Source organism: Staurois parvus, unplaced genomic scaffold (assembly GCF_062004578.1).
Source record: "Staurois parvus isolate SC_StPar_1 unplaced genomic scaffold, SC_StPar_1.0 ptg000082l, whole genome shotgun sequence".
Lineage (NCBI taxonomy): Eukaryota > Metazoa > Chordata > Amphibia > Anura > Ranidae > Staurois > Staurois parvus.
Genome location: NW_028317878.1, coordinates 4,091,145 through 4,118,017, shown reverse-complemented (window position 1 = coordinate 4,118,017; position 26,873 = coordinate 4,091,145). Strand labels below are relative to the sequence as shown.

At 38.3% G+C, this 26,873-nt stretch overlaps 1 protein-coding gene and 1 long non-coding RNA gene across 4 annotated transcripts in view; one reads left to right on the top strand and one right to left on the bottom strand.

Annotated features, from left to right (window-relative positions):
• LOC149468620 (uncharacterized) overlaps positions 1 to 26,873 on the top strand; it is a 348,733-nt gene that overhangs the window by 21,464 nt on the left and 300,396 nt on the right. The gene's annotated exons all lie outside the window — the stretch shown is intronic.
• The window catches only part of SKAP2 (src kinase associated phosphoprotein 2), a 344,778-nt gene that overhangs the window by 232,792 nt on the left and 85,113 nt on the right, over positions 1 to 26,873 (bottom strand). For all 3 annotated transcript variants that reach the window (XM_089669915.1, XM_089669914.1, XM_089669913.1), the window contains exon 4: positions 5,682 to 5,780. In XM_089669915.1, coding sequence (XP_089526041.1) covers positions 5,682 to 5,780 — 99 coding nt within the window. The remainder of the gene's footprint in view (positions 1 to 5,681; positions 5,781 to 26,873) is intronic.

Genomic DNA, 26,873 nt, shown 5'->3' with positions numbered 1-26,873 from the left:
CCTGTGTCCTTGCCCAAACTCAAAAAAGCCTATGAAAAAGGTACCAGGGGCATCTCATGGGGCCCCCTACTGACCCCGAGCCCTCAGGCAGTGCCCGAGTTTCCAAATGGTCAGTCCGCCCCTGGGTGGGAGCACAAGGCGCGAGCCCATGACTGGATCATGAGGTGAGATCCCTTGATGACTCTGTTTAGCGGTGCCATGCAGAGTGTAGGGAAGGGGTGCAGAGGGGTGCAGAGGGATGGAGCACTGTGTGTGTAGGGCAGCAGTCAATACAGACTGGAGGTTGAGCAGAGAGAAGGAGCACATGGCTAAAGCAGGAGGTGACCTCCAGTGTTTGGCAGCAGTGATGCAGACTGAAGAAAGGGGAAGCTCACAGTTGGATGAGAGCAGGAGGTGAGATCATATTAGCTTTATGTTATGCCATAACTGTACATAAAACTATTATGATCTCACCTCCTGCTACATTCAGTCTCATCCAGCCATGTGCCCCTGACTTCTGCTCCCCCTCTCTGCAGTCTGCATTCAGCACTGCCATACACTGGATGTCACCCCCTGCTGCATTAATCTATGTGCTCTCACTCTTTGCTTCCCCTCTCCACAGTCACTGCTGCCATACACAGGATGTCACCTCCTGATCCAGCCATGTGTTCCCACTCTCTGCACTCCACTCAATGCCACCCTCTCAGTTCACAGGGACCACAACTACAGATGAGGCATCCAGTATCAATGCGCACTGTCAGTGTGTTTTAAAAACAACATTGGGTGTATATACAGCCGCCACAATATTGATCTGCGCTGGAACCCCATGTGTTATGGATTTGCAGAGCTGTGCAGGGAAGCATACTGCTATTTCCTCCACTTTTCCCCACAGGTCCTCCTCTTCTGTCTGTCCCAGGCTTGTAAATGTAATATCACCTGGGATGGGTGAGAGGAGGGCTAGTGGGGATCAAGGAAAAATAGCATGTTACAACAACAGCTTCCATGAACTGCCCTGCATTATTTTGTTAATTTTTGTTATATCTTCCGCTCACTGATCAGATCTAATGTTCCGTGAGCTGAGGATCTGAATATTTTTTTTCAGGGGTTCCCCAAGATCTCAAACTTTTTGCCAAAGCATTTGGGAAATTATCTAGGATAGCTATCTCTTTGGAGCCAGGCAGAGGGCAGACTGCGGAGGTCTGCTTTCTCCAAATGAATTTAGAATTTGAATTTGGCAGTGCCTGTTGATATCTGCCAGACTTAATAGGGAGTAAAAATGTAAAATAAATAGTTTTACTTTTCTCAAGTGTTTTTTTTTTAGGTTACGCAGTTTTTATTATGCTGTACTTATTGTATATATCTGCTTTAAGTAAATCTATACAATTTATGTTTTTGCTGCCCTCTCAAACAATACATTTAAAAAAGAAAATGAAAGCAATAAAATAAGTCATATATTGTTGCTACCTCCAAAAAATATATTTAGTAAATTTACTGAAACGGGTAAATGACCAAAAAAAAACCTAAAAGAAACTCATAAATAAATTCAGGTAGCGGAGTTCACAGTACATCTATGAGGGACAAATCATCCATAGGAGAGGACTAGGATGGGAACAGTGATGTGGTTTTAACCCTTGGAAGGATGTGGAACTGTACGGGGTAGCAGCCGGAGTGTGGCTTGTCCCTGATTATCTGTCTGTTACATGCCTCCCTCTGTGAATTCTCTTCTCATCATAAGTGAATACATCACATAATTAAAGCCATTGAACCAGGAGAAGGATAACTAATGGCAAGTAGAAAGGACATTTGTTTCTATAAAAGATTGAACTTCCCAGAAGATCAAGGATCTAGTTACACTGTGGTGCATTGTAGTCTCTAACTTTATTACTATTGACAGGATGGCTACTGTTACCCTTATTTATATGGTGCAATAATGTGAATCCCTAGGTGTGCAAAACCATCATTTTCTAAAGCTATCATTAGTTTATTTGTGTGGAACTTTCCATTTATTTTCATAATGGTGAATTTTAACTTGCTACACCTTCAAAGGGCTACATTGTTTATGTAAATTATATTCCTCTATCATTGGACTGAAAGTAACCTGGTTATCAATTATGGAAGATGCCTGGAGTTTGCATATTCTCCCTCTTGACTGTGTAGGATTTCTCCGGGTACTCCGGTTTCCTCCCACATTGCAAAGACATGCTGGCAGTTTATTTGGCTCCTGTCTAAATTGGCCCTAGCATGTGTATGTCTGAATGTGAATTAGGAACTTTAGATTGTAAGCTCCCTGAGAGCAAGGACTGATGTGAATGTACAATGTAAAAATGTAATGCATTGCTTAAATTGTCGACTGTAATAAATGAATAAAATAAGGAAAAATCATTAAAAAAAATAAAATAAAATGATATCTGCTGAAAGACATCACCCTTACCCCTACATTACATATTTAATCACATAGTTTTTATAGAATAGCGTTTTTTTTTTAACTGTACATAATGTTTTTAGGGGCTTGCTGCTGTGTAACTATGCAGACAGTCTGAAAAGTAAATTAAAAATCAAAGTTTGTTAGTTACAAAAAATATGCCTTTTAACAACACAGCGATAGTTGATTTTATATATCTTTCATGTTAATTTAATTTATATTCTATATAATAGGACAGCAATTTAAATAATTTTTTTATCAGTCCAGTCACTAAATACTTATTTGTATTTCTTCTGCAGCAATTTATTTTAAGTCTATATTAATTTGTTGAACGTTATTAGAGGTAGCCATGATGATTAGCAGGCAAACACTGTCACCACAATACAAGTGATGCTTCTAAATGCTGTCATTTTTACATTGAAATAACTCAAACATCAATAAATGAAAAAAAAAATCACTAAAATAAATTATCTCTCCCTCCTTTGTGAAAAGGCAGTGAGCGTCTTTTAGACAAAAGGAAATAAAAAAAGATGAGATTATAAAAACTTTATCAGTTATTTGATAAATTGGAGGCCATTCTAGTCCCTCGTTGAAATCTAATTAGTCTTACGCATCAAAGTCTCCTGTGAATATAAAAAAAATCCCCTAAGCAAAAAATATCTATCTTCTATATTTTGTATAGTAAAATATATTTTTTTATATTTTTATTATGTTTACATTTATTTTGCTCTTACTGTCTGCCATGTAAGTCTGCTTCTATTATACATAGACTATGATAATTGCTAGTAGCAATCAAGTCTAGGCATCAATGAACTGAAGTGTGCCAGCTTTCATTAGAAGATATAACTTATTTGACTTTCCTACAGTACCTAATAATCCATAAAGAAACCCAAACACATATGGCTTCAGGGAATATCTAGAAAATTAGGTGGCCATTGGGGAACCGGGTGAACTTTTGAACCAGAGTAACAGTGAGGGAGAAATATTAGAGAGAACACGAGATTCCTAATGCATAGAGAAATATAAGGATGTGACCTTTTTGGTGCCTTGAAAATTACATTAGCATTATGAAAAATACTTATCATGTTTAGCATTCATAATGTATCAGTTTATATACTTTTATTGGTATGAACTACACAGCAGAGAGTCAAAAGGACATTACAAAAATAAGATGTAATAACAGACCTTGCCATGACCTGGGCTAATTTTGTTTCACTCGTTAAAACTCTGCCTGCTATACCTAATAGAAAACGCACAAGGACTGGAAAAAAAAACTGGTTTCCGAAGAGATCCGCAATCTGAAATTGAAAATCTTTAACGTTATTGACAAATGCTTAATAGAATTAGGAGGTGTATTTTTAAGTTTTATTTAATATAGTATCTGAAAAATTTGCAAAAGTAACTCTGACTGACTCATCAAAACCCAACATTTCAGCTGTCATGCGGTATAAAACACCTTCTAAATGTTTAATTTCTAGAGTGAGTAGCATGGTACACCAGGCTGTAACATGGTAGAAAGAGGAATCTCATACATCTGCCCACAGCAGCTTAATATAGGTCAGCAGTTAACATTCTAATTACTAGAATAAGTAATAAGACTTGATTTACAATTGGTTGCCATGAGAAGAAGTACATCATTGGTCTTTCCTTTGTGTTATTTAATAGGCCTCATAATCTGCTCATGGCGCTTTAAGGTTGGAGCGCACTCATTTCGTCTACCTGTTATATTTTGTATGAAAATGCATGGTTCAATCATCGGGATATCATTATAGAATTTTTAGGAAATTAGTGCTAACTTTGGTTTGTTTTGGAAAGTTTGACATGAACATGCTTTCATCCTCCTTTTCTTCGGAATTTTGTCAGTGACTATACAATGAATCATTTTATTGTAGCACTTTGTAATACTCTTTTAAAAGAAAACAGTGTAACAATCTAGAAAAGTAAATCATATTTTGGAGGCAACAAGATGGAATATACTAAATGCTTCCAAATATAGGGGTGACGTCCTGAAGATGATAGAATACACCTCTCTGAATCGCTGAGCACTGTATTTATTACACTTGCATGCAGTTCACTTATTGCTGCTCCGCAATAGACATAATTTTATAACCCATAAAGGCAATTTATGTATCCAACGGGAATGATCTGGATAACATAAAACCTTGAGTGCTGTGTTGCTGTGTGAAGCATATTTTAGTTTGCCAATTGTACTGAGAGACAGAAAGGCCCTGCTTGATCATCATATCATGTCACAAAGCATTACTCATTCATAACTTTATAACCAACTTATAATGTCTCCACTCAATGCATGTAATTAAATCGCGGGAGCGTACATACAATACCCATGGAAGTTATTGCAAAATATCATTTGCTAAATTTTCCTAAATGGTTCTACATATACAGCATAATCCATTACTGATGTTTAGTAAAAGAAAAATAGGATGTCAGTGCAATAACTTTCGAGAGCCAAATATTATTCTGTAAACTAGAGCACTATTTATCAAAGCATAGTTTTGAATATTTTCCTGCTGTGTTTTAGCATTATATATAATTTGCATATTTTATATTTTATTTTATTTAGATAATACCCCTGCACATAAAATACGGTATTTTATTCACTTTTTTTTTACATTTTAAAGATTGTTCAACAGTCTTCAATACATCTTTTTTTTTAAATTCCTGCACAATATAACATTTTGTAAAACTTATAATTTACTGTAAGTAAACTTCAAATGTAAGTAGATTTTCTTGTTTGATTTATTATGGATGTAAATACTGTCAAAAAACTATAAAAAAAATTTTGTCTGTTATTAAATTATTGCATTCTTTCATTTGCAGTTTTTATGTTTTTAGAGCAAGGCAATTACTTTCAATCTTTTATAGTTTGATTGAGGAATCTAGACTACTTAAACAAAATAATAAAAAGAAAATATTTTAATGATAGAAAATTGAAGTCTGTCAAGCAACATTTATTAATTTATTACTGTTATTCATTTATTTGAAGAATTTATAAGGAAGCAGAGGTGGGGAAGTCACAAAACTAAGTGAAACAGACTAAAATAAGCTAAACATAAGCAGCAAAGAAATATTTCTCTGCAATAATATAAATACCACTAGAGGGAGCTCTTCAGTTCCTTACTGCAAAAAGAGAAAGACTAAAATAAAAGCTGGGGTCTGTTATCTCTGTGTTTTCTGAAACACTGTATTATATTTCTATGAATCCCATTGCACTCATTTGTGGAAAAGAGCCATATATATTGAAAGATAAATAGGTGCTTACCCTCAGAGGAGCACTCATCATCCTTATCTCGATCAGAGGCCAAAGAAGAAGTATCAGGAGGCTGAGGAAACCCCTCCTCGTCCAGATCCTCAAAGTCTCCTGAAGAAAAAAAAATTAAAAGTTGCTACTACTTGCATAGATCAGTTAATACCCATGGAGAACAGACCGGTGTGTTCTAGATGTTCACAATAACTTTCAATGCCGTCTTTGTAAATGTAACGTAACATTTTATATTTGGAAAATTTAAAAATGAATAAAGAATTGTTACAGTTTGCAATTATCTTTATTAACTGCTATAAATGTTGCACCACATGCAATTTTAGATTTGTATAAGATGATAAGATGTAATAGTTCTGGCTGGTTTGTTTACTCAGATAATTCACTTATTGTTAAAGTGTTATTAAAACTTTGTTTTTTTTTAAAGTAACAAACATGTTATATTTACCTGCTCTGTGGAAAGGTGTTGCACAGAGCAGTCCTGATCCTCTTCTTCTTGGGTCCCCTGCCATTTATTCTGGCTCCTCCCCTTCCCCCTTGACCAGTGCCTTCAATAGCAAGCCGCTTCCTATTGGGGCACTGGTGTATGCTAGCTCCTGAGCCCCACTCTATGATTCCAAAATACATATAGAGATGTGGCTTGACCCCCTGCTGTCTCCTCATTGGCTCACTGGCTGTGATTGACAGCAATGGAAGCCAATGGCTCCTGCTGCTGTGTCTCAGCAAATGAGGAGAGGGAGCCCCAAGACAGCCAAGGCTCTTGTACACATTTCTGGGTTGAGAGGGTGCTCAGGTGAATATTGGGGGGGGCTGTGGGGGGAACAGCACAGAAGGTTTTTTACCTTCGTGTATAGAATGCATGAAGATAAAAACCTTTACAACCACTTTAAGTGGATAAATCAGCACATATATTTAAGATATTTACTGTTGCTGAATTTACAGCTGAAACTGAAGTATTTAAAGTGTTACTAAAGCCACAACAGTAAAATCAGTCTGTATATGCAGTAAAGCATGCTTGTAATACTCACTGTGGAACCTAAGGGGTTATTCCTCTGCATTGTGTAAAAAGGCCAATTGATCCTCTTTACTCTGCCCCTCTTCTTGTTTAAATTTCCACGTCTTATCTCCTGATAAGACAGACTGAACCCTTAGCCATATGCACATGCTCAGTTTGGTGTGTATTGCTAGAGAGATCTTTTTTTTTTCTTGGGAAAGTGCATGTAATCAGCACAGGGCCAATCAGCACTGTTCAGACAGAGGTCAGGGGTTCTGCATCCTCCTAGAGCAAAAAGAAAACTTCTCCTACAAGCTTTAACCAGTGCTCTGCTGAAGTCACAAGACTGCTCTAACTGCTGATGGGAAAAGTATTCTGCAGCCTATATTTACTACAATAATTGCATTTCCATGTTCTGTGTACTGTGGGAGACCAGATATAGTGAATGCAGAGTCCTGGGTTTAGTAACACTTTAAGGTTTGTACACAGACAGACCCAAAAAAGCAGCTCTCGGAGCAATACTCACCTTTCCTAAGCACTGCACTCCGTAGGCTACCCTCCAATTATCCAAGATCCTGCACCACTCATCATCTGATAGTCAGTGTCATTCAACCCATTTCATGTAAGCCTAGTACTGAAGTACTGAAGACCACCCCATGGCAACACAGAGAAAAAAAGGAAGAACATTCAAATATGTCAAGTGACCAGACAGATTTCTGAATAAATGGTATGTATAAAATATATTTTAACTGTGCGTGGGGGGGTGGATTTTTTTTCTAATTCACCGAGGTTCTGATTTAACCCTTTAAATAAGTACTAATACTTATTTCCTCTACTCTAGTTTTATAGTTGCCCATGACCATTTAGGAAAGTTTTTACTCGCTTCCTGTCCCTATGACAGCAGCTTTACAACAGTCACTTACTTCTGTACCTGCAGGGAGTGTGGATCAATTTATTATTAAAGCTAACACCAAAAGTACTGAAGTTGTTCAAGTCCTTCTTTCTTAGGCAGCTAAGCTCACCCTACTCCTCCCACCTAGAGCACCTGCTTTGTGTTTTCATTAGAGATTTAAAGACTGCAAGCCTGCTAAGCCACTTCTGGGTGACTTTTTTATATGTAAAAAAAAATCTTAAAATATGTTTAAAAAATATATATTTTAAAAAATATTTTACATATAAAAAAGTCATTTTAACATATATTTTTACATATATTCGTAAATGCATTCCAAAAATGTAGGTTTGTATTTTAAAGACATACAGTATATTTGAAATGTATTTTAAATAATATTTTTCATATATTTTGTAATAAAAACACATTTCAACATGCAGTATGTATATATATATATATATATATATATATATATATATATATATATATATATTGAAATATATTGAATATGGCCAAAATTTAAGTATTTAAATGATATGGCAATGTATTTGGGAAGAATATTTTTTAAATATAGTTCAAATATATTATTTTTCCATGTGGGTAATAAAGTGGCCAGTGAGTGTATACTGAAAGGATTGTTTAGGCAAGACTTTGTGCTACATATTTATTGATAAATGTAAAGTAGATCAACAGTTCTTAAACTGAGGTTTTTAGATAGTGTCTAATTTGGAGTGTGTTGCTAACATTTTGATTGTTTTGTTCTAATTTTAGACATCTTCAGTATTAAGACTGACTTCCCTCAGATTCTGCTTTTGCCTGCCTCCAACACTTATCTTCAGGCTATTTCCCTACAATGCTTGCCTGCTGGTTGCTCTGAACGTCAGCTTACTTCCCCACCACGCTTGCCTGCCTCCTGCACTAACCTTCAACTAGTTTCTGCGTGCCTGCACCTTGCCCTGACATGCATTTTATTTCCCCTTCCTGATTGCCTGCCTCCTGCACTGACCTTCACTTTGTTTTCCTTTGCTGCTTGCCTGCAAGTTGCCCTGACCTTCAGTTTATATCCCTACCATGCTTACTTGCAGGTTGTCATGACCTTCAGCTAGTTTCAGTACCATACATGTGTGCTGTTGGTTCTAACCTTCAGCTTGCTTCCCTGGCATTTGCCCTGACCTTTAGCTTACTTCCCTGGCCTGCTTGCCTGCTGGCTACCCTGGATTTTAGTTTGTTTTCAGTGACACATTTGTACTTTCAGCAGCTGTGTGGATGATCTGATACATAAGAGTTTTGCTGCAATGAGAGCCCTTCACCCTCTGCTGCATGACATGGTGGTTCCAACAACTGGCAGAAGAAATGTTTTCCATTAAATACATTTTTTTGCAATGAAAGTAAACTGTAATAGTTAAAATAATATAGTGAGTTTTAGTTTGACAACTAAGTTGTAAAGACATTTTCAATGAAAGGTAATGTTTTTCCCTTCATAGAAATTGTTAGGGTAAATGTTCAAGGCTGTCATTAGGGGTTAGGTTGACTTTTAAGCTGAACATTTAAACCCCAAAAAGACATTAAAACCCCAATTATTTCACAACAAGGACCGGACATGGTTTGAGCCATCTATGGAAAGCTTGATTGTACATAATTTTGACTGTGTTGATGGGGGAATTGCATTGTCTATGGCTGTGGTCAGTAATCCTTGCAGAGCTGGGTTCTTCAGTTTGAACCTCAACCAGGACACTACCAACAGAGAGTTTGCAAGTTCTCCCTGTGCTTGTGTGGGTACTCTGGTTTCCTCCCGCACTCTATGAAATGCTGGTAGGTTAAAGCTGAAGTTTAGGCATGGATATTTTTACATAGTTACTTTGGTCCAACTTGGATCAATATAAGTATGCATGGGCCCAGGGGCGGACTGACAACTCATGTAGCCCCCGGGCAATAGGGGGTCATGGGGCACCTGTGTCCATGCCCAAACTCAAAAAAGCCTATGAAAAAGGTACCAGGGGCATCTCATGGGGCCCCCTACTGACCCCGAGCCCTCGGGCAGTGCCCGAGTTTCCAAATGGTCAGTCCGCCCCTGCATGAGCCATACCTGGCCAATCCCTGTGCAAGCTGGAAATCACTGCACAAGTCACCGCTACCTTATGAGTATCATGGCAATAGGCTGCCCTGCTGCTTAGTGAACACAGGAGATCACTCACTCATGCAAAGATATCTCTGACTGGATGAAGTGGAGAGGCAGGACAGTACCATCATGATTTTTTAACAAGCAGCAGAGCAGCCGCTCATCTTGGTACCTGGAAGCTAGCAGTGATCACTACAGTGATTTCCAGCTTCCCAGAGTATCAACCAAGTATGGCCCAGGCACACCAAGCAAGACCAATTTAATTATGCAAATGTATCCATACTAAACTTCAGCTCTAACTACCTGCTGTCTAAATTGGCCCTAGTATGTGTGTATGCATACAAGTGAGAGTGATGTAAATGTACAATATGTGAAAAGCACTGAATAAATTGTCAGATTGTATGAATACCTTTAATAATAATAACATTAATAATAAAATGTTTGCTGTAACAAGTAGTTAACATGCCACCTCCAGGATCACTGCCCTCTGTTAGGGCTATAAAAGAAATGCAAACAAAAAAGTCATAAATATAAAAATATGTATGCAAATAAAAAAGACAATAAAAGGCGATAGATATAAAAGTCAAGAAGTCAAGGGGTATATACTCATTTGCATATAATAGCTGAATGTGCTGAAATATTTTCTTACATACAAATACCTTTCTAACATATATTTTCTTACATACAAATATTTTCTTACATACAAATACCAAAGATTAAACTACTTCACTGGCAAAACGTAAAACTAATAAAAAGCTGCACAATATATTGGGTATATACCCCTAGACTTTTATATCAACCAAATAAGTTTATTTGCATATTTATCATCGCAGGCTATCCCCTCTTCAGTCTATTATGAATGCTGCTACCAGACTCATCCACCTTACTAACTTAACTCCCCCCATCCTCTGGAACTCTCTACCCCAAATTATCAGACTATTGCCCACTCTGCTCACTTTTAGGCAATCTCTGAAAACCTATATCTTCAGGGAAGCCTATCCTGCCCTCAGCTAATAATGGAATCTTCTACTCCTCCTACCAGTCCATCCCCCACAGTTACTACCTTTTGTATCACTAGCCCCTCCCTCTTAGATTGTAAGCTCCCAGGAGCAGGGCCCTCCTAACTCTCTTGTATTGAACTGCATTGTTGCTTCATTGTCTTCTGTTATATTGTAAAGCACTGAGCAAACTGTTGGCACTATATAAATCCTGTATAATAATAATAATTTATTTTTATACATATGACTTTTGATTTTTATATTTATGATTTTTATATTTTTATTTGTTTTGTAGCCCTGATGAAGGGGGAAACTGTTGTGTCTCTAAAATGTGCATTTTTACTGCTATGAATCAATTCTATCATTAAAAATTTGGGCTCATTGATGTTTGCTCGGAGCTGTCATTCATTCTCAATTCTGGGTCCCCCCTCTTCATTTTCAAGAGGTGTCCCTGTTTTGTGGAGAACTGCCAAACCAAGGCTAAAGTGATAATTTCATTGACCCATTGAAAATCTGCATCTGGCACCTTGTTTTTACTTGTGTATGGCTGTACTGTCTGGCAGGGCTGTTTAAACCTCAGAATAAGTAGGAAAGCAAATCCTTTGGCAGGAAAAACAGGTCTCTTATACAGTATTTCAGCTCTGTATTTAGCTTTTTGTGTAAAGTTCTGCTTAAAGGACTAGACAAGAAATTTTAGTTACAAAAGTAATATTTTTGTAAGCAAACATTTTAATATTTTTTTAAGAGTGATTAATTAGTTTTAAGATTTTTCATTTTGTACTCCTTGTGACAAACATTATATGCAGCCATTGGCTGTGAGTACTGATTGGATGCTGGTTTTCCAGCATGTCCATTCAACAAAAGTCAGTCATTAGACTGGTTAAGGTCAGATTGACTGACCAAAATTTGTCCGGTTCCTGCTGATCCAACTGAATTTTGGACAGAGTGTACCCAGCTTTATATGACCTACTGTAATTTAAGAGGTCCAATATCCCAGGTGAGAGAACACCCAAAAGGCACGATTGGTGGATGTGTTTCACTGTGTGGCACACGTGCACTTGTGGGAAGATTACACTGCAGATGAAATGAATATGCATAGGACTGATTGATGAATATATGTGTTATAAGTAACTTTTGAACCCCATTAATTGCACCTTTTTCATCATGCACTATTAGTGACCTATTACACTGGATGTTCTGGCATTAGTTATGTATATGTGTGGTCACTATTGATTTGTTCACATTTCTTTTCACTTTATATTATGTAGTGGGATGTACACTTTATTTATTGATTAGGTTCCCAAGACTCTGGTGAGTAAAAAAAATGAGTTTCACATTGTATCAAAATATTGTACAACACTATAATTTTACTTTACATGTTATTGAATTACTTTAATACATTGATGTATTATAATTTGAACAAAGCAGATGTCTACATAAATCTGCTTCATAATTAATAAACCGCATTTGTATTTTTGGGCTGTCTGTTAAAGCCTTTTAAAAAATATTAGCCTGCAGCTGATAATGAAATGTATTGAAGTTATGTATCATCCAGGTTTGGAAAGTCACCCTGTGGCACAGTTCCATCTAGTAAAATGCGACAGTTGTGTTTGCACGTCATAATTGAACTCTGTCATCATTTTCAACTTGTTCTTGATGCATCTGGCTAACCATGAATGCAAACACAACAATTGTATAGACAGGTTTTTCTACCTCTGCTTATCTAGGTTGCCCTAGGACAAAATAATGTATGAATTTGTCATCATTTTGCAGAAATGGCACTGGCAGTTTGTTATTTTTTTCTGAAATTGCTTAAATATTAAAAAAAGATTATGATAAAGACTTATGAAAGCCAAAAAACAAGCAAAATAAAAACAAATGCTGTATATCAGTAACCTTGATACAAAGTCATAAAGTTCCTGAACTGGGAATTTGTAAAAGGGTGGTCATGTGACTATGTCACAGGCAGTAATAAATTCATTCAAGGCATACTCAGGCTCATTGTTTAAAGTGGTAGTAAAGCCTACCTTATTTACTTGTACCTACAGGTACGCCTAAAATAAGGCTTACCTGTAGGTACAGTAATTATCTCCAACTTGTATGCACTGGAGTATCGTCATCGCGGCTTGGCTAGTCAGACAGCCAAAGCCTGCAAACCTGAAAGGATGACTGGGTTAAGATGGAAGCCCTGTCAGGGATGACAGCGTGCCTCTGGAGGGCTTCATTCTAAAGTAAGTCTTTCATAATGTGATATGCATACTACCACATTATGCTACTATTTTGCAGGGGCCATGTTTTTGAGAATTTTTTGGGCGGTTTACCACCACTTTAAATAGCCTAGTCAAATACAGAATCATACATTTGTTGCTTTGTTCATCAAGAAAAAAAAAATGGATCAGAGAATGTATGTCCTATTAATGCACATTGAGTGTTTAGAAAATGAAGAATATATTAAATAATCATTTAAGCACATTTAAAAGGTAATTATTGGGTTTTGGAAGATCCAAGGCACTTTTAACTACCTCTAGTTTTAAACAATTGTGGAACATTTTGTTTCTTTTCCCTTTCTTTAATTTTAATTAATTTACTAGATTCATTCTGCATTTATCTACTTAGGCTGGATTCTCCCACTATACAAATGGATGGAGGAGTCATCCCCACTGTGCTATCATTTTCTGAAAGCATGACTCCTCCACTGTCAAGATATACTGATCAATGCCTGCATCTAAATAACTGCAGCTGGGTGATCAAGAAAAATGTTCCAACAGTCCCATTCAACAAAAGTCGGTCAATAGCAGGAATGGCCATGGATGGATTGAATGTTAATCCATCTATGGACAGCTTTAGTAGCATTTACTCATACCACCATTATAGCATTTTTCAGTACATAGAGACATTTGAAAAAGATCCACTGTACAGACTAAATTTGTGACCATTTTTTGATATAGGTGAACAAAAAAGTCACTTGGCTCATCAGTGATGAACTATTGACCATGTTTACTGCAGTCACACTGCCAATTAGCTACTGAAACTAAATCAATGACAGAGTCACAGCCATTTGCTTTTTCATATAGGTCATCTGAAGCAGGAACCTTGTTTCCAAAGTAGTGGAGGTTTAGCTTTCCTAATTCCTGGGTATTTTAGGATGACCAGTTAGATGGTGTAACAGGCTATCATTTAATATCTCAGGGTGGAGTCATTGGCTTACCATTGTGTGGAATAGAAGCTGTGTACCAGTAACGTTGGTCTTTTTATGATTTTATTTGCCCAAGCAAATTAACTCATGTCTTGTAATTGCAGTTAATGTAGTTATTGACTCTATGGAAGCAGTCACTATCTGTTGGCAAAGGTCAAACGAACTGCCCTTCTTTATAAGTAGATTCTTGGACCTTGACCCTGTGGAAGTAGTTACAGCTAGCTTAGTTGATGAACAATAAAACTAATGTCCACAACCAGCAGCTTCTCTTATGCACTCAAGGGCACACTTTAAAACACAGACTTCTCAAAAAATGCTGCATATAGGCAGCCATCTTCCTGATCAGCTCCATCTGGATGTACCATCCAGCAAGGCAGTTGAAATTCCCTATCTTCTGTAGCATTGGCTTGAGGTCAGGGCAACACTCAAAAAGATAGACTCTTGTCACAGTAGCATTCCAACCAAGCAGAAACCCAGGAAAGAAGTATACCCTTCTGGAAGTCTGCACCAAATATTTATCACCTCCCCTCAGCTTACATCAATGGACCATAACCTTCAATGTTTGGCTAAGGTGGATACAAACTAAAAACTCCCATACACTGTTACCTGTACATTTTTATAATAATTATTGGAGACAGTTCAACAGCTTCAGCAGAAATAGTAAACGTTCTGAGACACCTACCAAGCACAGAAAACACAAACAAAGCTCAGGCTAGCTATAGCTGAGTTGTAAGTTGTAGCTAGCCTGAGCTTTGATTATGTTTTCTGTGCTTGGTAGGTTTCTCATAAGCTCAGGACTTTTATTATTTATGCCTGGTGCTTTTGAATTGTCTCCAATAGTTAAAGGGTCCCTGTGTCTCTACTGGGGAGTCATGCAGTGATGTAGGGGGATGGATGAAGGAATCAGGACATAACGGGAAACAAAGACATCTGATGATACTAAATTAGGCTTTTTGAGGCTGTAGCGCTATAACAGAGGACATGTAGAATAAACAGGTCACCAAAAGAGGTGGTTATAGGCTGTCTTAGCAAGGTATTTTTAAAGAGATTCAAGATATATATAAGACATATTTATATGTTATGAGATTTTACCGATAGGGTTTAGATCTGACACCCTTTCACACCCGAGATCTGACTCCTCTTAGCTTAAATCTTATGCATTTATTTGAATGAACTGCAAGCAACCTCTTTTCTGGACCAACAATGTGGGACTGATTCCTCATCCATCTTTGTCTAAAAGCACCTAATATCTGTTACTTGTATTTTGGCAAGTAATGCTGTGATTGATTCAAGATATATATAAGACATATTTATATGTTATGAGATTTTACCGATAGGGTTTAGATCTACTTTAACACACCATAAAACCTCAGTTGCTGATTTGCCCATTTGAGAGCAGATACTACCAAAGTGGTTTTTAGCCTTACCTTAATAAATCAGAGGCAGGGCAAATGTTTAGTGGTCTACTCATTTCTACTTATTTCTGCAATGTTTCGAGTTATCAGCACAAGGCAAACCCTCATGCTGAAGCACAAAGTTTGAGAAAAATACATGTGACCTGAAATTTCACAGAATCAAAGTTTTTCTTCACTATACACTTTGCCCACATGGAAAAAGGTCTATTGAATGTTCTTTCAAGTGCCAAATGAATGGACTTTTGTTATGTAAAAAGCCTAGCATCAACTCAGACCACTGAATCTTTAAGCAATAGATAAAGATGTAATGTATAAAACATACCATTTTACAAATAATGTTTTCATGTAACCAAATTTGTAGTGCTAACAAGTGCACTTAAAATATTAAAGTTTTTTTCCACAGAAAGATTTAACACATTCATCATTTATGGCAAATAAAAATCGAGCATTGGTGAAAGTTCCCCTTTCACACCCGAGATCTGACTCCTCTTAGCTTAAATCTTATGCATTTATTTGAATGAACTGCAAGCAACCTCTTTTCTGGACCAACAATATGGGACTGATTCCTCATCCATCTTTGTCTAAAAGCACCTAATATCTGTTACTTGTATTTTGCCAAGTAATGCTGTGATTGAAGTTTATGAGCATTATAATTAGGAACATTACACACTAATCGGACATTGAAATGAAATGTATGTTCAAAAGAATGCTTAGAGCCCCATTAGTTCACAGTCATTCTATTACAATCAGAAATATTGTCAGTGGTGCCTTGAGCTTGTGCCAATGACAACAGCATAAATTCTGCATCTCATTTCTGTGATCATAAAATTAATGATCAGTTTAAAAATACCTCTTTGTAAAAAGTTATGGCATAAGAGAAATGTTGAGATCTCAGCTAGAGGCATTGAAGGATAATTAAAACTTCACAGCTTATTAAAATATCTTCAGCCTGTATCAAGTACATTGCACAGGGCTATGACTATTCTACAGAAGGTGTCAGTAAGTGCAAGAGACAGGTGGAATAGCAGGCATTATCTTATTCTTCCATTTACATAGCCCATCATACATTTTTTTATACAGTTAAGTAGAACTAAAGGCAAAACTTTTTTTTTTTACAATTTTAGATAGAATAACGAAGGGTTTTAACCCCTGACGGGGTTTTTTTGCCATCTGTATGCCATTGTGGTGATTTTCTTCACTTCCTGTCCAATAGCCAAAACAGGGAGTGGGAGGCAATTTCTCCAAAGTGAGGAAATTACTGTCCCCATTTGAAAATTTCCTGTTTATTTCTGTTCTGGTGACAACCCTTAAACTTTACTGTAATGTTCAGTGAAAACAGGACAAATACAGTAGGTGAAACTGAGAACACTGAAAGCTCAATGGGTGTTCTAATACCCCCAACCCTATCAAAAACCTTTAGTTATATTTAAAGCAACATGATACAGATCCACACAATTTCCAGGATATTTGTTTTCATGTGCAATTTATTCATTTGTTTGATATTTATTTATAGTATTTGCACATTGACATCTTACCCAGAGCTTTAGAGAGTTCATAAATCAATTTAGATCAGTCCCTGTTCCAAAGAACCTACAATTTAATTGATAAAGAAACAGAAGAACAAAAATGCAATATGTTGCAGATTACAGTCCTTATATGTGGTGGCTGCAATTTTTTTCTTTTTTTTAAACTAAGAACATTTCAGCAATTACAGAAAATACCTGTTGATCTTGCCAGAAGTGCAGTGTTCTTGTCACTTCCTATGAGCTGCACTAAAGAATATCATCCTAGCTATCTTCTATAAAATTTCAATTGCCTTGCCCTCCATGTAATGAGTGGAAGAGATAAAGGCATCTTTGGCATTCATACCAGTAGAGCACCTAGGGTGACAACCATGGCTCCCTCCATAGAAACCGTAATGTAGCTACCCAGGGACGTAAAATGTATTATCTCTAGGATTACCAGGTAAAAACAAGCTTGGAAAAACAAAACAAATGCAACCACATCTTCAAAGACTAGTAATCTGCAAATATATGACATTATTGATTTTGGGTTTAGGGACACTTTACTGTCCCTACCATAGCCATACAAGCACATTTACTTTGGTTTCTGCAATTTGTGGAGCTAATGGAACTACCACCTTGTTTTTGAGTTTTGAAAATAAATTTTAGCACCTGCCAGAAACCATTTTGAACAAAATAAAAACAAACATACTGAAGATAGCTTCTTTGGTGGCCAATGAACACAGAACACTGCACTACAAGGCAAGAGTGCTAACCATCTAAGTGGAACTAAACTCTCTCAATCAATATTAAAGTAGAACTCTAGGCAAAACATTTGTTTTATTTTGGATAGAGTCAGGGAGGGCTGTAACCACTGTCAGGTTTTTTTCACCATATTTGTCCCATTTCGGAGATTTCGCTTCCTGTACTATGCAGGAAGAGAGGACATCCCTGCAAATTAAGGGAATTCCTTGGGGACCCCAAAGTCACCAGAATTAGTGTCCCCATTTGAAGATTTCCCACTCTATTACTTTTCTGGGGACAACCCAAAATTAAGAATTTTCTTTAACTTTCATGTTCAATGGTAAACAGAACAAATAGAGAAGGTGAATCTCCCTAACAAGAGCACATACAGAAATAAAAACCGACAAGCTTTCTATTCCCTCTTTCCAAAACAAAAAAAAGGTTTGCCTTATACTTTAACTATTTTTAATCCATATGCTGCAAGCATTAGTAAATAGATAGGAAGGTATATTATACTGTATTTAGTTGTTTTAAAATTGTTTATACATATGTTCAGTTGCTTCTTGATTTCTGACCTAGGCTAAAATGATGTTATACATCCCAGGTGTCTTCATGGGCATTTTTTTAAATTTCATCTTGAGGAGGGGTTATCTCAGCCCTCTTCTGCAAATCAGTCATTGTTTTGCTAAGTCTACGACCTATCTGTCAATAATAGAAAGATTTCTATTCGCATCATAAGCATGCCCAACAAACAAAACTGACAAACATTAAGATTCCAAGTGCCAACGTTGGTGGTCTACACCACAGTTACGATAAGGCAGAGCTTCACGTACAGCCCACATCGACCCAATCTTTTCATAGCATAGTAAATAAACACATTAATAACATACACAAAATAAAAAAACAGTAAAAACAGAAAAGGAAATAGGAAGGCTAAAAAGGAAAAGCATGTCTAAATAGTGCTTACCCCCCCCCCCTCTACATATGACCACAAATAATGTAGAAGTAAGTTACATTAAAGTAAGTTAACAGCCCTACCTTGTTACACATGCACTGTCTGTTTGTTTGCTTTTAATGATTTTGTCCCTACCTCACTCCATAGCTAGGGAATGCTCTATGTAGTTAGTCCCACCCTTCTTCTTCATGCTTTAGCCTCCATTCACCATGTGTACTGTGTTCTGCTGGAGCTAGACACACTATTATTTTTTTACCTATCTGATATTCAGCTGTTATGATCTACACAAGATTGGAAATAAAGCTTTCTATGATCTGCAAGATGTAATTTGAATAGAGTCACGGTCTGCCATGCGACTGTAAGTTAAGCTATCTCATCACAACTAGATCAGTTATAGAGATCTAATTTTAAGTGCTTAGATTGTAGAAGCAGAACAGGCCCTGTCTGTAAAGTAAATTCCTTATAGGAAGCTGTGGAGGTGAAATGGATCCATATCAGCCATATGCTATAAAATATGTCAAATGAATCCCTTAATCAGTATGTCCTCTGCTCATTCTCCATCTTTCCAGGTCTCTTGTGTTCTGAAATTTATGGTGGATATATGCGCCATTTGGGTGATTTTAGCTTTATGATTCCTTATCCCTTATAAAATGGGGAACTTTCTGTGACTCCAGGCTAAGAAGCATTTTATAAGAGAATGAAAGGGAATTAATATCTGAATCTCTCAACAAACATTTTTTCAAATTTGGTCAAACATCTAAAATTCTACAAGTACTGCTCAGACCTCAGAAAAAATTACTCAACTGAGTATACCTACAGGTTTTATTTGGAAACATGCCTCATTCTACCCTGAGTTGGTCTTGGGATTTTAACCTGCCGTTAACTGTAAGTTTACCACACCTTGTGATTCCATCTACCCCCCTTAGCCCTAAGAATTGAAGGTTTTTCTTTTGGGCCAAACCAAGGAAATCCTCATAGTGGAGATAAAAGGTGACCCTCTCGGGCCAACAACTATTTGCTATTTGATCTGTTCCATACCTTCATTGTTGTGAGCAGGAGCAGACTGACCATTTGGAAACTCGGGCACTGCCTGAGGGCCCGGGGTCAGTAGGGGGCCCCATGAGATGCCCCTGGTACCTTTTTCATAGGCTTTTTTGAGTTTGGCAATGACACAGGGGCCCCATGATTCCCTACTGCCCGGGGGCCCCATGAGTTGTCAGTCCACCCCTGGTTGTGAGTGTAAGAGGGAAAGAGTTCCTGACAGTCCTTTATATTGAGAGGCATGGCAAGAGGTAGGAGCTGAATTTCATCTTGCCATGGATTTTTCCCAGGGGACCCATTGCTTATCTCTGACATCAGTGTTTCTATTCAAGCCGGAACATGGCCAAAAAGAATTTGTACATTTGCACAGTAAAAATGAGTTACCTTTCATGAAATGTGCCCCATCACAGTTTGCTGCAGTCTTTGTTAAAAGTTACTTTTTTTAGGCCACAGTCCCCTGTTAGTACCAAACATCTGGTGCTGAGATTTGTAGTTCCAGCTGTACTGCAGATATCTTGCTCAGCACCTCCTCTATTCAGAAAAAAAGCCTTGCATTCTTTTCACTCAATGCAAGGCTTTCTGTGATTGGATGAGATTGTGATATTCATCTGCTCCTTCTACATTCACAGTTTTATGCTTGTCCAAACCTTTAGAGACACCAACTCCAAGTTGGCCCTAATTTTTTTGAAATAAGGCTTTTAGAAGTTGTACTGAAAAATAGTCTGGTGGAAAGTGAACAAACAAATCAGAGGTGTAACTATAGTGAGTCGCAATTGCAACCTGACCCCATGCTCCAGGGGCCTGTGCGGCTCCCCCATACACCTGGATAGGAGGGGTGGCATATTGAGGAAGGAAAATAGAAGGGATCAGTTCCAATATATGCCACCCCCTCCTATCTAGATTGCCTGTCTCCTGCTGCCTCTGGACTCCTGTGTGCTCCCCTGGTCCCCCCCTCAGCCCTGCCAGCTTCCTCCATTCCCTCTCCTGCCGGCTGCTGAAGGGGATGTGTCAGGATGGAGAGAGGGGAATATGTCACAATCACTGTACATTCATAACTGAAGCACAGCAAACTTTGTTTACTATGCTTTGGGTTGTAAACGAATGGAAAGCTCTGCACAGAGCAACTTGTCTCCATTTATTCTGTGCAGCTGAGGCTGCAGAGATGGAGTTTGAGGGATCTCATTTCTCCATCTCAAAGGTAAAACTTCAGAGATCTGTTTGAACCCTTGATATTTCACCAAAGACCCCCAACGGGACTCCTAAAAACATTGTAAAAGATAATAAAAAGTACAATTGTAAAAAATAAAATAATATGGTAAAAAATAAAATAACAAAAATAAAAAAAAACTGCTGACACCAGTGGTGGAACTACCAGGGTCGCAGAGGCTGCACTGAACCGGGCTCTGGCATTTGGGCATCATGTGAGGACCCAAGACTGCAGCAAGGGGGACCCGCTGAAGAACATGTGAGAGGTCCTACTTCGGGACTGCAATAAAGGGCCCTAAAAAGGGAATAAAGGGACCTTGGATTAGTAAGAAGGGTCCCGAGCTCAGAGGGAAGGGGTTAGGGGGGCCCTTCATGGTTTCTTGCACCAGGTTCCTGAAGGTTCTAGCTGAACCTCTGCAACATATCAATAACAAATTTAACACCCTATCAAACTTAAAACAATCTAAACACACCTGCAGAGGGCAAGATTGCTAGTCGGAGCACAGCTTAACCACTTTACCTCTGCCCTATAGCAGTTTTACTGCTACTGGCCAGCTCTCCTTTGCAAAATCATGTATATGTATATATACGTGATTTTGCACTTCCGACTCACTGCAGGCAAGGCCACACTGCTGGCAGATCACTTCTGCTGTGAACTGTCACGGCAGAAGCCAATCTGTGAGCAGATGTTCGCTGGCACCCGAAGATCGTCAAGCAGGGAGGAAGAATAGAGCTGTACCTATGTTTACATAGGCACAGCTCTGTTGTGACAGGAGCGAGTGACCGATCGTGTGTCCCTGCAGAGCCGGGAACACAATCCATCATTTCCTCTTGTAACAGAGCCATTTAATGTACACCAAGCACATAGCTTGGCACACATTTAACCCTTTGATCACCCTAGATGTTAACCCCTTCCCAACCAGTGTCATTAGTACAGTGATCAGTAAATATTTTTAGCACTGATTGCTGTGTTAGTGTCACTGGTTCCCAAAAAGTGTCAGTGTCAGGGGCGGACTGACCATTTGAAAACTCGGGCACTGCCCGAGGGCCCAGGGTCAGTAGGGGGCCCCATGAGATGCCCCTGGTACCTTTTTCATAGGCTTTTTTGAGCTTGGGCAAGGACACAGGGGCCCCATGATCCCCTATTGCCCGGAAGCCCCATAAGTTGTCAGTCCGCCCCTGGTTAGTGTAAAAAGGTCCACCACAATATCAGCCACTATAAGTTGCTGATCGCTGCCATTACTAGTAAAAAAAAAAGAATATGTCCCATAGTTTGTAGACGCTATAACTTTTGCACAAATGAATGAATATACGCTTATTGGGCTTTTCTTTACCAAAAATATGTAGCAGAATACATTTTGGCCTAAATTTATGAAGAAATTAGATTTTCTTTCAAAATTTTATTGGATAGGTTTAATAATAGAAAATAAAAAATATTGGGTTTTTTCACAATTGTCTGTGTTCTTTTGTTTAAAATGCAAAAAGTAAAAACCGCAGAGGTGATCAAATACCACCAAAAGAAAGCTCTATTTGTGGGAAAAAAGGATATAAATTTATTTTGGGTACAGTGTTAGCATGACCACGCAATTGTCAGTTAAAGTAACGCAGTGCACTATCGCAATAAATGGCCTGGTCAGGAAGGGGGGTAAATCTTTCCGGAGGGCAAGTGGTTAAATACTAGTGCTATTTGAAAGAGTGGACATGAACTACCTGTGAAAGTGCTATATTAAACTACTGGTGAGAGGAGCACTAGGGAGCATGCAAGTTTAGACAAGTCTGCGTAGTGTCCAAAGTTGCTCCCTCTCTAATGCTCCTACTACCACTGGTCCTTCGCTAGCTGAGCTACCTCTTTGGCCACTATGATTGTGTGTGATGCACTTTGGGTCACAAAAACAGTAGAAGTGCCAGAACTTTGCCTATTCAGAAGGTCAAAATTTGGCTTCAGTAGAGGGGAATAAAAGTTTTAGCAGGTAGGTGCAGACATCTCTAGATGCTTCCACGCATGAGACTTAATAGCAGCTCTATTTTATGTTACTTTGATCTACAATTATGTGCCTAAAATGTACCCCAAACTATTCAAGGCTTCATTCATAGGCTCCTGCAGTGTCTTTCTAAACAAAGAGCTAAAGACAGTGGTCTCCAAATGGTGGCCCAGGGGCTGCATGTGGCTCTTTGATTGCCTGTATCCAGCCCTTGGGGCAATATTCCTCACACTGATATGAGGCATTATTCTACCAACAGATATAAACAATGGGGCACTATTATTCCCAATGACACCAATGATGGGGCACTATTCCTCCCCAAAATACAAAAGACTGAATTCCTTACCTCATAACGCAAAAGAGATCTCAGGCATTAAATGAATGTAAATAAAACAAACAAATCTTTAGTTATTATGTTGGCGCTGTGGTGAAGAGAAAGCATTCGGAGTACCTAATTTCATCCTAACTATTGTTTAGGGGATGCTACATACTTTATAAGTGGAAGTTTAAAGGGAACAAAAATAAATTAATCTAAATGTAAAAAAAACCCTCACGTGTGTAGTCAAAATGTATATTATTCCAAGGAAATATGGAAATGTAATGATTATGGAGTGGGGAAGGATTATGTTGTAGAACCTCTGTTAGGTTTTACTGTTATCTGGGAATCCATTAAAGAGATATCCCCTCACTTACTGTCATGGTGACAAAGGTTTCACCAGACAAAAAGTTAGGGGAAAATCTGGAACAGCAACACAGACAGAAATAAAAGTTATTTATTCAGTAGTGTAAGAGAAGCCTAGAAGCCCCATCAATGCTTTATTGTTGCTTGTATCCCTATTGAAGATATTCCCTTACTTCCTGTCTGGTGCAACTATTGTCACTTGTTCAATGTGGTCAAATCTCTCTAATGAAGCTCCACACAGTAAAAATCCAGTAGGTGTTGCAACCCTTCCCCATTTTATCCTAATTGACAAAAAATACGTTTTGGCTAGACTTATGGAGGCCATAGTGAGTCAAAAACCGAACGTTCTGTCGGTCGCAAAGCAAATATGGTGCATGCAATTGTGCCATCATTTGGGGTTTTTTTTCTAAAAATAAGATCCAGCATTTAGGATCAGGCACTTTTGATCACGGCACGAAAATTGCGTGTCACAGCCAGCACATTAATGATGTTAAAAACGAATGATCTGACAATCAGCAATAATTTTCAGTCGGTTTTCAACTCGTCTATGCCCTGTTTTACAATTAAGTATTGGAAATAATATGGCAAAAAAATTACTGTTTCATTGTTCTCATGTAAACTGTAACATGTGCTCCCCTTTTGTTGCCCTTTGAAAAAATAAAGTTACCTTGATAGCATTTAACACATTTCTTGCCTGTTTGTCCCATCCTGCACTGCTGTGCTGACCTCTAGAACACTGAAGAATATGAGTACAATGTATGTATCAGTTTGTTTGCCTTTCACACTATGTGCTCAATGCGAGCCTTTGACATTTTAGTCTGTCTTTGATTTTTGCAGCTGCAGTTTCCTTAACAAGTACTGACACATTTGTCTAGAACGCTTGCTACACAGTATTAACCGTACTGTAAGGAGTCAAAGCAGAACTAAAATAGCATGTTTTCTCCAAAATAAAACTTGTGATTTGATTTCTTCTGCAGAAATGTGGTATGTATCTTATTTAAAAAGTAACGTCTTTATACGTTAAAGGCAAGTGTAATGCCTATGAAACATGTTGGCCTTGGACCCTTTGTTTCTTGGGTAATTTTTACAATAAAGCATTGTCGCCCAAATGCCAGGGGCCTGAGAAGTGATGATGTCATTTATTTAGCCAAAGGAACAGAGTCACAAGATATTCTGCTGAGAGCAAGATAAAACCTTGTTTATGGAATGAACCGTGTTTATGACATCTAGAAAACTCACATTAGGAGATAAAAACCTGTTTAAGGACATCTAAGTTAGAAATCCTTAAGTCTGGGGAAGATGAAAAGAGGTTTTGGGGTAGATAAGAAGCAAAAGTGTGACTTTTCAGATAACGGTGGTTGAACATGACTGTTATCCTCATGGAACCCTTCTGCTAGCCCCTCCCATAGTGGGTGTGGCGCCGCCCACTATTGGACTGCTTCCAGAAAAAGGGTTTAAAAGGCGAAGGTCCGGGCAAGACCAGTAGAAGCTCCCCTAGTGGCCAGAGGACCTTCTGACGCTAGGATTTTTACCAAGGCTATATGGGCTCATCAACTGGTCACGCCTACGGCTTCTCCGTGACCCCCTAGGCAGTTTGGTTCTGATGGGATTTGTTCCTCCCAGCTTCCACATAGCTTCAGTAATGTATTAATTCTATGCTGTGACGCTGTCAAACAATGTGTCTATTTCATGCTGTAATGCTCACATTATTATTGGTGTGTGTTATTATACAGATTGTGATGAATATAAGATTTATCCTCCTGTGTGTCGTGTGATAATAAAAGTGGAGGTTTTGATAGTGCAAGAATATTGCAGTTGGATTCCGTTATTTCTCAGAGTGCCGGGTGAATGCTATGATGTGCCAGGGCAGGTATTCATTGGGTAGTTGGTCTTTCACAATACATAGAACATGTAATTGTTTAAATGCTGATTAAAAGTACCTGCACAACTGCATGTTGATTGTGTGCATGTATATGACTTGTTTTTAGTAATTGCACCCAGCATCACTATTACAACAAGTACATTCATGTGTAGAAATCTTTGACTCCTGTGCAAGTCTTATAAGGCCATACTAATTTAAAAAAACCAAATGTATTAAACTGTTAATGTTCAGGCTAGCATTGAATTTAATATAATGTATATTGTATAGGGCGCGCTTGTTGGAGCCCAACCTCTGCAGCTATAAGATAAAGGTGCCAGATGGATATCAGGGATGGATGGATGGATGGGAGCAGTAACACTTAGGCACTTAGAGGTCTGAAGAAGGAGCCTATTGAGCATGCTCCGAAATGCATTACTGCCCCTTCACCTGCTACATCTGACTCTACTCTCCAAGCTTCATTTTTGATGCACAGGCACATCCTGGTCTCTACTTCCTGATCCTATAGGCATAGTTTGTTGCTGGATGGCTGGATGTCCTACCTGGATCTAATTACCACACGAATAGCCTTTTTAACCGTTTATCTTGTAAGTGCAAATTTTCCATTGTTTACTGAATAAATTGCCAATACTGCACTTAGAGGCCCCTTCCTCTCTTTTTCTTGAATTTAATATAACAATACTTTCTTTATTCATAGAAAATTTCGAAAAAAATGATAGTATTCAGAAAACATTGTGACTTTGCTGAAGCCAGTACGTCTACTCAGTCGACCTTAGTCTGGATTTTGTATAATCATGTGTAGCTTTGATTCTGCCAAGCTCTTACATATATTGCTGAGAGAGACTGCAGGTTCTGGTTGAAGGATTCTTTTCTGTGTTACATTCTATTGTCCATCTTTCTAACTGACAACAAGGAGCTCCAAAAACTGAGGTTTAGAATACTTGGACATTTACCTATGGGCCCTTCATAATTTCTACTAAAGATATTTTAATACAGGTGAAGTTTATACCTAGAGCGTATTACACACCCCTATTCTTGGCTTGTATATACCACGAGTTCTTTATGCACTAGATGTGGTGTCCCCACTAGGACCTTTATGCATATGGTTTGGTCCTGCCTTGTACTTCAACCCTTTTGGGAATCGGTGGTTGGTGCTGTTAATGAAATATGTGAACTGGCCCTTCACCTGGTTCCTCTTTTACTACTATTGCGTATACTAGAGGAGGTGGAGGCAGATAGGCACACCAAACAGTTTCTCACCTACACCATTTTTTATGCGAGGTGAGATATCCTACTTCACTGGGAATTTCCTACGCTGCCAACTGTGTCTACATGGTGGAAAGCTACTATTGCTGTACTCTTATATAAGAATGCTTATGAGAGTAGAAATTAACCTAGGAATTTTGACAATGTTTGGTCAGCCTGGATTGATGCTCATAGACAGGCTGTGTCTGTTGACAGTTGATGACCTTTCTCCTACTCTCTTCCTCTCTGTTGCTATTCTCTCCTGCCCCCTCCCTCCATGTCCTTCTGCTACTCCTTCCCCTCTACTTCCCTCCTGTGGCTACTTTCCCCCTTGCCTACCCCCTCTTG